The 13,775-nt window shown below is 36.7% G+C and overlaps 2 protein-coding genes across 3 annotated transcripts; one reads left to right on the top strand and one right to left on the bottom strand.

Annotated features, from left to right (window-relative positions):
• Positions 1 to 1,146: 1,146 nt before the first annotated feature.
• On the bottom strand, positions 1,147 to 5,135 carry ccr10 (chemokine (C-C motif) receptor 10). The gene is made up of 2 exons (XM_068306172.1): positions 5,103 to 5,135; positions 1,147 to 2,231 (listed from the first exon to the last, which is right to left on the bottom strand). The coding sequence occupies exons 1-2, from the start codon at positions 5,128 to 5,130 to the stop codon at positions 1,147 to 1,149; spliced, it is 1,113 nt and encodes a 370-aa protein (XP_068162273.1). The 5' UTR covers positions 5,131 to 5,135.
• Positions 5,136 to 9,432: 4,297 nt separating this feature from the next.
• LOC137588687 (receptor activity-modifying protein 1) lies at positions 9,433 to 13,184 on the top strand. 2 transcript variants are annotated; one of them, XM_068305901.1, is made up of 5 exons: positions 9,433 to 9,574; positions 9,778 to 9,849; positions 9,977 to 10,096; positions 10,426 to 10,579; positions 12,428 to 13,184. In XM_068305901.1, exons 1-5 carry the CDS (start codon positions 9,538 to 9,540, stop codon positions 12,477 to 12,479), a joined length of 435 nt encoding a protein of 144 aa, XP_068162002.1. In that variant the 5' UTR covers positions 9,433 to 9,537; the 3' UTR covers positions 12,480 to 13,184. The 2 variants fall into 2 exon arrangements, with proteins under 2 accessions (XP_068162002.1, XP_068162001.1); XM_068305900.1 differs by having other exon boundaries at positions 9,439 to 9,574; positions 12,313 to 13,184.
• Positions 13,185 to 13,775: the final 591 nt, after the last annotated feature.

Raw genomic sequence — 13,775 nt, 5'->3', positions numbered from 1 at the left:
CATCTGATGGCTGAAAAACAACTCTGTTCTGAACAAACGAAGTGTGACCAAATATCGTGCTGGTGACTATTTTTGGTTATAATGTGACCAATGATGACAACAGTTGGTTAGAAAAACTCAAGACATAATGAGTAGTAAATGAAATGTGCAAACAGTAATAGAAATTAACAACTCGTGACAGTTCCAACAAATTTATTCTTTTATTGTCCAACTTAAACAGTTATATGAATGTAAATTTTTGGTATCTCACTTAAATAAAGCAGTGGACAAAACAGCCAGTATATAGAGAATAAGGAAAACTACAAGTAACACCAAAGTTATTCATTAAATTAAAAAAAAACTTTACCCATCCCAAATCCTGAAATTATTTCTTTCTTAAAAATTTTTAAGAAAGAAATAATTTCTTAAACAATTTTATCGTAATTGTCAGAGTACATGCGGCAAAGAAAATGAGATGATGACCTTGACATTGAGAAAACTAGGTCAAGGTCAAATTTCAACTTTTGTACACTCAGGAACTGGATAAGATTGAAAGGCGAGGGAGAAGACCAATGTGAGTAAGACCATAGATCAAAGCTACTACTTTTGATCAATGACAGTAGGTCAGAGCACTAGCTTTGATCTTTGACCTATGCAAGTAGATCAGGGTAAAAATTTTAATTCATGGATGTGCGCGGGATGTTGAAGGCTGTGACTGCCTTGTTTCTAGTTTTAAAATGTATACAATCCAACAATAGAGCAGTTTGCTGACAACTTATCATAATCTTTGCAGCATATCTTTAAATCAACATTATCAAAACTCCTCTTTCAAGATGGTAGTCTAGAAGTTATAGTGGTGACAACTTAAATTGGGCCTGTGGTCATACACATTAATGATAAATGTCATCTTGACGGCCATGAGTTAAGAAATAGCTTTTTACATTATAAAGAAATAGATGGAAAAAAAAGAAAAAATGGATCTAAACTACATTTATTTTTTACATAAGTAAGCAGCCTTTAAGCCTATACCATATATAAATTTTAATATAATGGATACTGGACGTCACAAAATAATTCCTTCTTTACTTGTTCAGCTGAGCATATTTAGATTGTAAGGATATGCAAATTTTAGCAAGCTATATAGTGGTTATTATTTCCTGATGCAACTTATCTCATTACTGAGGCTGCTGCATTTGGGGATGTTGGACTTAAGAGCACTGAGATAGCAGGTGAAGAGGGAGACATGGAGCTGACTGTCTGTGGCACCAGCTGACGCCCACATGGGCAACTTGAGTCATGGATGAGCCTCAGCACATCGTTTCGGAAGCGTACACCTACCAGGGCATACAGGATGGGATTGATGCAACAGCGGGTATATGCCAAAGTACAGGTTATGTACTCCAGGAGAAGACCACAGAACTGCCCTGCCATTTTACGTAACAGCACCACAGTGTACGGCAGCTGGAATACCATGAAAACCAGCACCAAAGCCACAATCAGTTTCAAGGTACGCTGACGACGCCACTCTTTACCTTTACGATTTACTTGCCCTTCCTGCAGCATTCTAGCAATCATAGAGTAGCATGTCACCATAACAAACAGGGATAGGCAGAAAACAGCAATGATGGCTCCATTGGCAGCCATTTTGGCACTTCCACTACCCATCATGCCACAGTATGCATCACTTCCTGACCCCGACACATTAGAAAAGAGGATTTCAGGGAGGCTGAGGAGCACCGCGATGAGCCACACTCCTGCAGCAGCTACTGTCCCACCTAGAAATATCCGACTGCGCAGCCTGAGCATTTCTTGGGCTTGTGCCACAACCAGGTAGCGGTCAACGCTGATACAGGCCAGTAACAGAAGTCCACTGTACGTGTTGATAGCATAGCATGTGCGCATGACCTTACAGAGGGGAATGGGTAGGATCCAACCGAGGTGAGTGTCGACAACCTGCAATGGGAGCGTGAGGAGCAGGAGTAGGTCAGCCAGTGCCAGGTGGAACAGGAAGATGTCTGTCATGGAGCGAAGCTGGCAGCGGCGGTAAACGGCAAAGGTGGCAATCACCAGGCAGTTTCCGAACACACCCAGCAGGAAGATCAGGCCGAAAACACAAGTCTGGAAGGTTTTGATGGTGAACTCTTCCTCACCGGCCTCACACCAGTCAGAATCATAATCGGTGGGCTCTGTGCTGTTACTCAAATTCAAATGAGGGTAGTCTGAGTAGTCGTAGTAGCTGAAATCTTCCATTGCTAGTAGGAAAAATAAAAAAATTATTAAACCAGTAATAACTTGATTGATAACAGAATGTGGTACTATACCACTACATTTTCACAGATGAAAATCAGTGTAAAAAAAAAGAGAAGAGCAAAAATATAATCAACTGGACTTGCTGTAAGTTGGTTGAAGATTTTTCACCTCTCACCCAAGAGGCTTGTTCAGTTCTGACTGACTGATAGAGAGTCCAGATACTAATATACCTGTTGGAGCAGAAAACAAATCAAGGACAGTATCCACCATGACAATGACTTTCATTGAGAGTCATTACCATTCATGAGGGGAGAGGAAAATCCTGAAATCCCCCAGAAACCAGCTCAACCATTCACACTTTGATATGATGAGAGGTGAAACGTCTTCAATCAACCTAAAGCAAGTGCAGTTTTTTGCTCTTCTTGATTTACCTCATTCTGGATGACTGAGAACCTACACAGACAGTGTCAAAACAATACAGTACATTATGAAAGGAAAATTGCTTTTGTAAATATATGTAGGAACAGGGGAAAAAAGTGTGAAATACTGCCAAAAGAAAATCTGAAGGATATTTGGCGTTTTAGTTTGCTATTAGTATTTAGCATTAGTATTTATAATATTTATTTATCTTAAAACATTTAAACAACTTTTGCAAGGCCTTTGATGACCTGGCGACTCATTTAATGTAAACCCCACCTCTCGGCCATAGCCAATTGGGCTCGGCTCAAGCATAACCTGCTAACTCGTAAGTGGCTGACAATTTCTATTGTCTCGTCCTCGAGAAGATGAATGAATGAATGAATGAATGAATGAATGAATGAATGAATGAATGAATGAATGAATGAAAAAACACCTTTTGCAAATATCATTGCGAGTGGTTAAAATTGACACATTTAAATATCTGAATTCAGTTTCCATGCAAACATCTAAAGGCAATCCAGTACAGTACATCAAAAGTATGTGACTGAAAATTAAAACTCAAATGTAATGACATTTTAACGCATTTGCTGGCCACATTTAATGAAATAATTACTAACATCCTAAATCACATCTTCTTCCAAAACATTTATATCATTATGGATATCAGACTGATTTGATTCATTGCGATATCAGTAAACTCTTCCACTCAAATTGAGAGTGAGAGACTTGCAGCTACGTCTTTTGGTTTGAGTAAGCAGCTGTAACATTTTAGTCACTCTTCACTGTGTTGCGTGCCACTGGCATCAGGTCGTTGGCACAAAGGAAATCATGGGTAACTTTGAAGTCCATAAATCAGTCAAGGTCTCAAGTCAATAACCGTTATAAGCAGTCTCTGCAATCGTCATTGTATTGTTGCTGATGGTACTTAGAGAGAAAATCTTCTCTTTTTTATCTGCTCCAGTTGATGGTGAAGTGAGACATTAACAGGTTCCTCTAAAAGGTAAGAAAAAGGTGACTGTATTTTCTAACCTGCCAGTTTGACTTAAAAAATATCCAGTTTAGCTGAATCATAATCTGTCTGGTAAAACTATTAGTTCAACCGACGAATGTGGAAACATCCTATTTTGCTGTCTCCATTTAAAGTATTTAACTAAGTCCATAATTGTATCTCGTACAACTAATTCTATCAAGTTATGGATAATAATTGCCAAGAAACATAATACGGTATTTCGGAAATATGTCACATTTTATAAAGGTAAAGTTTTCTCATATACGATTTACAATCTCATCACATTTAAATATTGGACAAAATATTTTGACACACATATAAGAAAATAGTTTCTGGCTTTTTAATATATATATATATATTTAAAATCACCAATTTTGAAAATAAAATCTTACACTTGTTCTAATGGATTCCTTTTTTTTTTTTTTTTTTCAAATTTTGTTTATCTTGAGCTTTCTGTCTCTCATGCTGGTGTGTAAGTATACACTCAGTTTTAAATATTTTTTTAATTTTTTCTTTCATTAATATTTTGGTTATGACATACATTTTGAATAATTGGTCTACATGTCAATGGCATCTTGTCTATTTGTATATTAAATTAAAAATGGTAAATTTACATTTAAAGTAATGTGCCATTAGTTTGTTCTGTTACGGCTTGAGCACTATTATAAAGAAAGTGTTCTTTCCTTTTGCCTGCCAGTGTTTAATCATTCACGTACAGACTACAGCAAATGATCTTCATCATGTCTTTTACATTAAAATGAGTGATACATCATGTTTATGCTGTAAAGGTTGCTGGTGTCAGGTTGTGGGCATGTGGGAACCCATGAGCAGCCTAAAAATCACAAACGTCACATGCCATCACCGTCAGTTTCATTTCTCCTTTTGCCGTGGCCTAAATAATTTCTTTCATGTTAAAGACTCTGCTTTTTTTACTAGTGAAAACCAAAATCTATAAATCTTGTAAGTCAAACAACAGTCGGGTTTAAATTATACTTAAATTCATGGTTGAACAACTGGACATTATAACCTGACTGTGTATATTGGATTTTTTTGTTTAAAAAGTTTTGTAAGCACAGTTTTCAGGTTAGTAATATAAATAACAACATAAAAAAATCCCATGGATGCATGTATTTGGGCTCTGAATGACAACACTGGAAAATGGTGTAGTTTCTTAAATGGCAGCTTCAAAACCACAATTTAATGATAAAATATCAGTTATTAACATCAAAAAGATTATGTGAACACATGCAAATGCATAAATTGTCTATATAATTGTAGAAATTTTTGGACGTTTTTTATGTACACAGAGAATATCATTTTTATTCTTAACTCCTCTCTCTTCTATCATTTCACATTTCTTTTCTACCAACCTAGTCATGTTTTATCATTTTAAAAATCTTATTTTCTATTTTTTTTCTGCTCATTATCTCTCAGCTGACCTTACCTGCTGTGCAGTTTGAAGTGTTAAGCATGTTGTTCTCCCTTTCCTGTGCTAAACCATAAATTTCAGATACCCACATCCTTAAATACAAGTCAGAGGCTAGCCCACCTCCAGCCAATCAAACCAGCCCTTTGTCTTTGCTGACCCTGCTGTACTCTTGCACTGTTTGTGTGTATCAGAAGGAATCACTGAAGGATGCCTTGGTGATGTTGTCACATCTCAGAGGGTAAATCAGTAGGGTATTTATGGTTTGTCACATGCATTGAATTTGAAGGAGAAATGTGTCAACTGCACCCTCACCACTACCACACAGCGTGCATATGTGACCACAAATTCTTTTCTTTTCTTTTTTTAACTTAAACTCATTATTAAGCAATTTGTTTTTAAATTTCCAATCATGTTTGATCCACTGTATATATGATAGTATTTTTTTACATCAACAAATCCAAAATATATCCCAATAAGAGGAAAGTTTTAAAATGCACATGACAGCTGCAGGTTCAACACGTGGACAGAAGTAGAAAAAAGGACAAAAACATTTGGGTGCGGCTGCTTTTATCCACTTATACTTTACTCCACTTCTTCTGGAATCAAATGCTTATGTATCGATGTAACCTTGTTGTGAACGATCAACTGAAAACTGCCCAAACTTGCCTAGAATTGAGCATTAAAACTAATATCTGGAGGTTTCTTTAGATTGAGTTTTCTTTAAGTGGAAGGAAATGCGAGAGAAGGGATTGAATAGCTGTTTATTTTGGCTGAGTAACACTGTTGAAAACTTATTTTAACCAATTACTGCTGTCATAAATTTTGTTCTTGGAGAAAAACCAAATATAAACCAGAGAATATCCAGAACATTATTTTTTATGAGATGTCATTGTTGTTAGGAGTCTTCAATGGCTGAATAAAATTACAAAGGGTTGCCGATGTATAATATTCATCTCCCTTCTGTGCATTTGCATGGTAATGGTGACAATTTCAGTTTGGGTCCAATTGATAATTAACTATCACTGCAGACATGTAACTCGATTACCTCAGAGATGTTACCATTGGTGGAAATAAAGGCGTTACATTTTGCCTCGAGTGGTGGCACCTGACCACAAGAAAAATATGTTTTGGGTTGATGCGAACAGTTTAAAGTTGAGCTAAGTTGTTGACATTCCTTGAAACACAATGTGGTTTTCTCGGGCTGAGATTTCTACCCTCCTTGCCTGTTTTGCAAACGTAGCTCTTGTGAACTGTGTGAAACTGGTGACCTAAAAATCAACCTGTGGACACAATGTTCATGTTAAATCATGATACACTCCTTTAAATGACGGTTGTGTGCTTTTTAACCTCACAGGCTCACACCATCTCTTCTTTATTCTAATAAATGATTTAGACATATGTATTAATTGGAACATTCAGGTTAGTCTGTAGCTTGAAGTTTCAGACAACTTGTGTTGACTTTTATGGCCTTCAACCAACATTACAGACTCTAATCTACTCAAACACATCATCACATCACATTAGAGAATAATGCACAATCTAATGTGTATGCTGCTTGAATCCTTAATGTATATATGTGAATCATTTTTTGGGATTTCATGTGTTCATGTGTTTTGACATTATTGAAGTATAAATTAAGTTGGACCTTTTATGACTAAAATATGTTTCTAATATTATACCCCTCATGAAAACACAGGACCATGTTAAAAAAAATTAAGATACATAAAAAGAGTGTAGTTTCTTTTTTATATATACACTCCTACAATTTGGAACTCGCTGCAATTTCATAATAAAACAGAAAACTCTCCTGATATTTGTACATTAAAAACATGTCCTTTAAATTTGGAGCTTGGTTTTTAAGTTTTTATCATTTTGCATTTCAAACTAGATGTTTATTTCATAATCATATTATGATTCATATATTTTAAAGTTTGGCCAAGTAATTTTTACTTTTACATATTTTTGTCATATTGTTTGAGGGATTTGGACTTTTTAACATTTTTTTTTACAGGTTTTGTAGATTAAATTTCATTGGAACTGAATTTGGATAAAGTCTTAAAATTGTAAAAAAATTACTTAGCATTATATAATTTTTTCAACTTGTTGCATCAAATTTCATTATATAATGCATGACATTACATAACATTGCATTTTTATTTCTTCTTTATTTCCATATTTTATTTCTGCATCATATTCAAAATTGTATAATATACCATATGAATTAAATAATTGCCTTTCGTATGAATTAATCCATTACAAGGGTGTCTTGACAGTGGTCTGGAGGTGAGCTTACACCTCCCACTGTCAGCTCACACTCTGGGTGTTTTTTGTTGTCTTGGTGCATTGGATGATCTGTTGTACCTCCCAGGCTACCACTGAGCCACTGCCACCCCCTAATTTTGCCACTATAATGCACTGTAATATACAAAAAATCACAAGATATAATTTTTCCTTAAATAGTAATGTCTTCATATTACATAATAAACATAAAGTATTTGATACTTCATGACTGCTGATGGAATTTTGTAGACTCAAAAATTTTATAAATATAGTCATTTTGCATTACTCCATTTCTTTCAGGAGCAGATATTCTTCATGACACCTGCTTCCTTAGAAAGCAGCTTCACAGTGAGTTGGATCTTCTTGTCTGAATGTGTAAATATGAAACAGTAAAAACTGAAAACGTGAACACGTCAGGGATTTGGACCGAGATGGTGAGAAAAATAAGTTTCACTCTGACATAAGTGACAACAAAATAAAAAAGATGACTTGATTCTTACCACTGGAGGGCGAATTGGAACCAACTTCCATAATCAGTTTGAACACAGCTTGAAGGAACAAACATTACAATTCTGGCGTAAATACTCTTAAATATTAAATGTGTATTGTGCAGCAGCTTTATTGTTGCTTGTTTATTTACTGCTTGTGAGCAGAGAGTTCCACAATGACCCTGGGTAGGACACATTTTCAGTTAAATTGTTGAAGAAAATGTAATTGTATATTCATTGTACATTAACTAAATATGATAAAATTTAGTTTTCAAACAAGTATACAAAAATTTATGAGAACTCCCTAAATTGACACATAGACTGACACACAGTCATTATTACTCTTGTTTGTAAGTCTATTACATGGCTGCAGCACATCTTCGATTTGCTTTTCTGAATTAAAAATTGTCCCTAATCATCAACTTGCAGCAAAGAGCAGCTTCCTTCCTCTGGAGATACGGTTACTGAAAGCTGACATCCTGCACAATAAGATACACGAATCACAGGAAGTAGTTCCATCTGTGCTTATTTTCTAGCAAAAAAAATTCAAATGGATATATATATATATACATATATATACACACACACACATATATATATACATATATATACTGTATATATAAAGAGAGAGAGAGAGAGAGAGAGAGAGAGAGAGAGAGAGAGAGAGAGAGAGAGAGAGAGAGAGAGACAGAGAGAGAGTAAGAGATTTCAGGATAGTAGGTCATAGATAAGTGTTTGCAGGGTGCAGGAGAAATTATTTGATGCACTACTCCTACCATTGCAAGCAAGTCAGAGCTTTCCTTGATCAACTAATATGCTGCTCATGTGTTTTAATAATTTTGCTTATCTTGTGTGCTTCCTGATGCTAGACGTTATTCACATTCCCTGCTGCTAAGTAAAGGAGGAAATTCCTCAAGGGTTTTTCTTTGACTTTCCGTGGAAGAGCAGGAAACTGGGTGGTACCGCCACCCTTTGCCTACATTTTCGTAAACATCCTGTCAGTCCCACAACAATTAGGAGCTGGATGTCTGTGGCATTATGCATTGTGATGTGTTCACATCATCAGAGCTCTACGTGTTTGACCATTCAACTTAACTTCTGAACAGTCATGTTGGTCTGTTGCCTAGTCTGTCCATCTGGAGCTCTTCCTCCCAGACCCCCTGGAACCAGCTGATGATGTTAATCTTTTTAGGCAAAAGAGCATTCTGCCCCCACCCTCTGGAGCGCTCTCCCATAAATATCAGAGACCATACCAATCTGTCCATCTTAAAATTTCACCCAAACAAACACTTCATGAGAGTGTGAGTGCAAATGCATGTTGGGGTTCATATGCCACGTCTCTCATGTGTACTGCAAAGACTGCCTAATACATGCAAAGCTTTCTTACAAAGAACTCAACATCTAGGGAGGCTCGCTGCGCCTGCAAAAGATAAGATGGTAGGGCTGTTTGATGTCACGTTAAAATCATTGCTGTTTCATCTCACCTTCTTCTGTCATTCATTCTGTTTGTCTGGCATTTTACAGCATCACTGGAACACACATGTTCTCACACATTCATGCACATACACAACAGTCATCAGTGCTGAGAGAGAGGGCTGGGCTTGTCCTTGAACCCTCCCGCTCTCAGATCCTAAGCTTCACACGGTGTCTCAGGTCAGCCGACGGCCTCTTAGGTCTTCATCATGATCCTGTACCTGCTCTTCCCTGGTCTTATCCTCGGTATGTATCTGACTTCACACAGATTTTAGTGGAATCACATTTACTTCCTTAGTATTTCCTGTTTTTTTTTTTGTTTGTTTTTTTTTTCATTTTTTGGCAGGAGAAAACCACTGTCTTAATAAAAGAAAGACATGTAGGCTTTTAGTATCAGCAAAAATGAGAACATGTTACAGATTATATTAATTTGTGGATCTATGTTTCAGGCGTTGTGGAATCTTTGATAGCCAATGTGACACTGGAAGAGTTGAGCCAAGCTGAGAGGAACCGAACAATCAGTGAGTCCACCACTGAAGAAAATAAGTCGCTATTTTTTATCTATTAGATACAAGAAGCAAATGGTTTTCTATGTATGCAAATCATAAAGAATGTTGCTCCATTAAGATTAGCAATTTGCACCTGCAGGTACAACTAAACCAGAAAACTTGAGTATCAGCCTGTTCAAAGATGAGAACGAGGTGCTGATGAGTCAAATTGAGGAAGAATTACAAAACAAGACGTCTGCTGTTATCACTGAAGATGATGGTGAGATTTTCCTCTGATTATACATGAGGAATCCCCTGCGTCTTATTGGCGTGTGCACATTTCCTGTAATCATTGAGATGAAACACTCATTTTAAGGTATGAGCAGTTTCACTTTCAGGCAAAAGCCACAGCGAAGAAAAGGAACATGCTCTTAAGCTTGGGAATGTGTTCACCAAACTTGCAAATCACTAAAGAGACATTTTTTTCATACTTTGTGATATGCATTTTTTCACCAAGAAATTTGGAATAAAAATATTTATTAATGAAAATCTTGTATGTGTTTCATATTTCTTTATCTGTGTCTGTTTTTGTTTTTTTGGACTTTTCAGAACGTTTTCAGAACAAGGTAATACATTTCTCAGCCAGGCGCTGTCATCAGGACTTGCTGAAGGAGTTCAGTCACAGCATCTGTGGAGCAGCTTTCCACACAGAAATGCTTTCAATCAGCAGCGACAAATGGTGTGTCCTGGAAAATATAATCGGGTAAGGCAGAACAGAATATGGAGAATATTCAGTTTCATTCACCCTTTTCAAATGTTTAATTCCCTTTGAAATGGTGCCAGATTTGTAAGGAACATGCATTTGTGGGATGAGAAAAAAATCAGTGCAGCCAGCAGCAAAACGTTCTACACAACTCCACACATTAACCCTATGGTCTACGTGCCATAGGACAACTCTGGACTCATGTCTGAGCATAACCTTCCTTCATAGTTTGCAGATGGTATTTGAGCTCCCTCCAAAGAATGTAGAAACCTGGCATCAAAGTGAAAAAATGTTTGGCATTGGCAGAGAAGATTTGGTAAATTTTTCTTGGGCACATCCCACGTACTTGGCTCTGCTGCTCATCCCACCAATATTCCCATTTGATAGGGAATTAAGAAGTCTTTAATAATAAGAAATAATCACAAAGTTTTTTTTTGTGTGTAGCTTTATACTGTTATAGGCTTTCTATTCCTTGTTTTCGTTTTCTACAAGATACTGTACTTTGATGTCTCTTATGGAATTAGGAATTTAAATGCAATTTTTACAACTAGAACCAAGGCAGTCACAGACTGCAACATCCCGCGACACCCCTGAATCCAAAATTTTACCCTGACCCACTTGCATAGGTAAAAGATCAAAGCTAGTGCTTTTCATAGATCAAACCACTAGTTTTGCTCTATGGTCTTACACTGGCCTTCTTCCTTGTCTTTGTATCTTATCCAGTTTCTGAGTGTACGATAGTTGAAATTTGACCTTAACCTAGTTTTCCCAAGATCAAGGTCATCATCTCATTGTCATCCCCTTTGCTGCCCAAGTAATGTGCTTTTTGTTTCATCTTTCCATTTGCAACGGTTGTGAAGATTTGGCGGACTAACTAACAGACGACCGGACGAACACACGAACACACAAACACTGACAATCACAATATGTCACTGCTTTGAAGCGGGATATAAAGAGTTACCTGTGTAACACCCATGTTATGTTGTATGATTAGAATAACAATTATATAATAAGAAAAAAACTACCTGGTATTTTGTTTCCAATAAGTAGCTAAAACATGTAATCAATGAGTGTATGCGACGCTTTCCATTACGGTGATCAGAAATGTATGGTTAATTTAGAGTTTAATCCCACATACACCACCATCCTGCCCTAAACACTCCACGTGTTTCAGAAAAAATAATAAAAAAACTGTTCATTTGTAGAGAATTAATGCAAAGAATTATCAGTGACCTCTGGAGCTACTAAGAGGCACTGGGAAACGTCTGTCACCAAGACTGAGCAAAGAAAACACCTACACCCTCTCCCACTTCGTAGAACACAACCCATTTATATTCTCACAGAAAATAGTGTGACCACAACAACCTAGTAGATTTGGTTGCAGGAGGATTTTGAATTCTTTTTGGTTCAAATGAGGAACTTCATTCTCATGAAACTAAATCATTTGGATTTTTTTTTCTATTTTCAAGCTTCAGTCAAGATATGCTCTGTAATAACTGTAAATATTAATTTCTAAAATATATGAGTGACACATTGACTGTTTTGGAGCAATTAATAATTATTTTCATCATTGATTAATCTGATAATTATTGTCTTGATTCGTTATTTCCCTTATAAATGAAATTTATGATATAACAATGTGAAATCAAGAGGACCAAAAAAATTGGTAATCACCTTCACAAACTATTCAGGCATGCTCACTATTAATATATTGTTGTTTCTATCTATTACAGGCCGTACAACAACATGACGTTATGCTTGGAGGAGGTTACAAATTTACTTGGCTGTTATTACCCAAACACAGACACTCAAGACTTCTTCCTGTACATCCACTCTCTGTACTTCCAGGACTGTTCCCAGGAGGAGTTCCTGCTTGTGGACGCTCCTCAGGGACTGGTGATCGTACTCACTCTCATACCAGTCAGCATCATTCCTGTTCTGGTTTATCTGGTGGTTTGGAAAAGTAAAGTCCAAAAGTGAGTTGTGTTAGACTTGCGTCAAATGATGAGAATTGTCACGTGAAAACATTCTCCATGTTGTTGTGTTTTTTTCTATATTACAGTCTGGTGGTGAATTACAACATGATTGAGTCATTAAAATGAAGACAACCATAAATCTAAAACAGAGGGAAATATTTCGTAAAAAGAAAAATTCCCTGATTATGTTTAAGCAGTATAATTTTCAGAATTATGCTTATTCACTTCCTGTCGCAGTCATGTCTGTTGGCCCCTAAGTAAAAAAAACCAGTTCGGTTAGTTTAACGCAAAGCCTCAAAACATAAATCTTGGCTCTGTCAAATAGCTAGTTGGCTAATAGGCACCTCTGAAACCCACTAATTAACATTTTATGTAGCTATGGTGTTGACTGTGTGCTAATAGTATGTTCCATTTACCTAACCTCTGGGGGGGGGGGGGGATGAGGTTTAGATTTCCAGATTAGGTATTTCAGGGTAATCTAGCTGAAATATCCACCTGCTTGAAGAAAATGTTTTTTTTAAATGTGTTTTATCTGTGGCGCTAAATAAACCAAACGCGTTACACAATCTGTGCTTTTGAAATAACAAAACATGTAACATGTTATTGCTCTCTTTGTGAGGACCGATGGACAAAACATTAAAAATAATTTTTTTTAAAAGATCTCTACTGAGCTTCGTCTGATTTTGTTTAAGAGCTATTACTTGGTTTAATGTTAAAGTTGGGATGAGTTTTATTTCTTTAAATCAGAGATAGTCATCACAAGCCTGTAAGTAGTGGATAATCTACGGTGATAAAGGCCCTGTGATGTTGGGTCATGGTAGATTGTAAAGGATGTCTGAGATAACCAGAATCATTAGCACAGAGTTGAGCTCACGTTGTCTCTGTTTGTCCTCTGTATGCACTGGCATTAGTCAGGAACACATGCAGGTCACACTTCAGTTGAGCCACAACTTCCTTCTTCACACCCACTCCTCCTCACACCACACATTCAAAGAGCCCTTCAAATTCCACTCGAGCAATATTTACAGTTCAGTGAAACACAGCTGCGCATCAAAAGAAAGTTCCATTCAATGTTCATCATTTGTCTTGATTCAGTTGTCTCATTAGTCAGTTATTACCGAACGTCCTGTCATAGAACATTGAAGAACTGATCGCACCTAATATATGTGCTGTCAGCCTCTAACATTCAATCTGACGCTGCTGATGTAAGAATTCACACT

The sequence above is a fragment of the Antennarius striatus genome, chromosome 21, assembly GCF_040054535.1.
Source record: "Antennarius striatus isolate MH-2024 chromosome 21, ASM4005453v1, whole genome shotgun sequence".
Lineage (NCBI taxonomy): Eukaryota > Metazoa > Chordata > Actinopteri > Lophiiformes > Antennariidae > Antennarius > Antennarius striatus.
This window is presented reverse-complemented; position numbering and strand designations above follow the sequence as displayed.

What these genes read in the sequence shown, in the direction of transcription:
- ccr10 (XM_068306172.1), bottom strand. Translation starts at nt 5,130, where the DNA reads ATGCTTAACACTTCAAACTGCACAGCAG. An exon ending in CACTTCAAACTGCACAGCAG is followed by an intron (nt 2,232 to 5,102) that starts GTAAGGTCAGCT and finishes TTTTCCTACTAG; the next exon opens with CAATGGAAGATTTCAGCTAC.
- LOC137588687 (XM_068305900.1), top strand. Translation starts at nt 9,538, where the DNA reads ATGATCCTGTACCTGCTCTTCCCTGGTCTTATCCTCG. An exon ending in CTTCCCTGGTCTTATCCTCG is followed by an intron (nt 9,575 to 9,777) that starts GTATGTATCTGA and finishes TCTATGTTTCAG; the next exon opens with GCGTTGTGGAATCTTTGATA. An exon ending in GTCCTGGAAAATATAATCGG is followed by an intron (nt 10,580 to 12,312) that starts GTAAGGCAGAAC and finishes TATCTATTACAG; the next exon opens with GCCGTACAACAACATGACGT.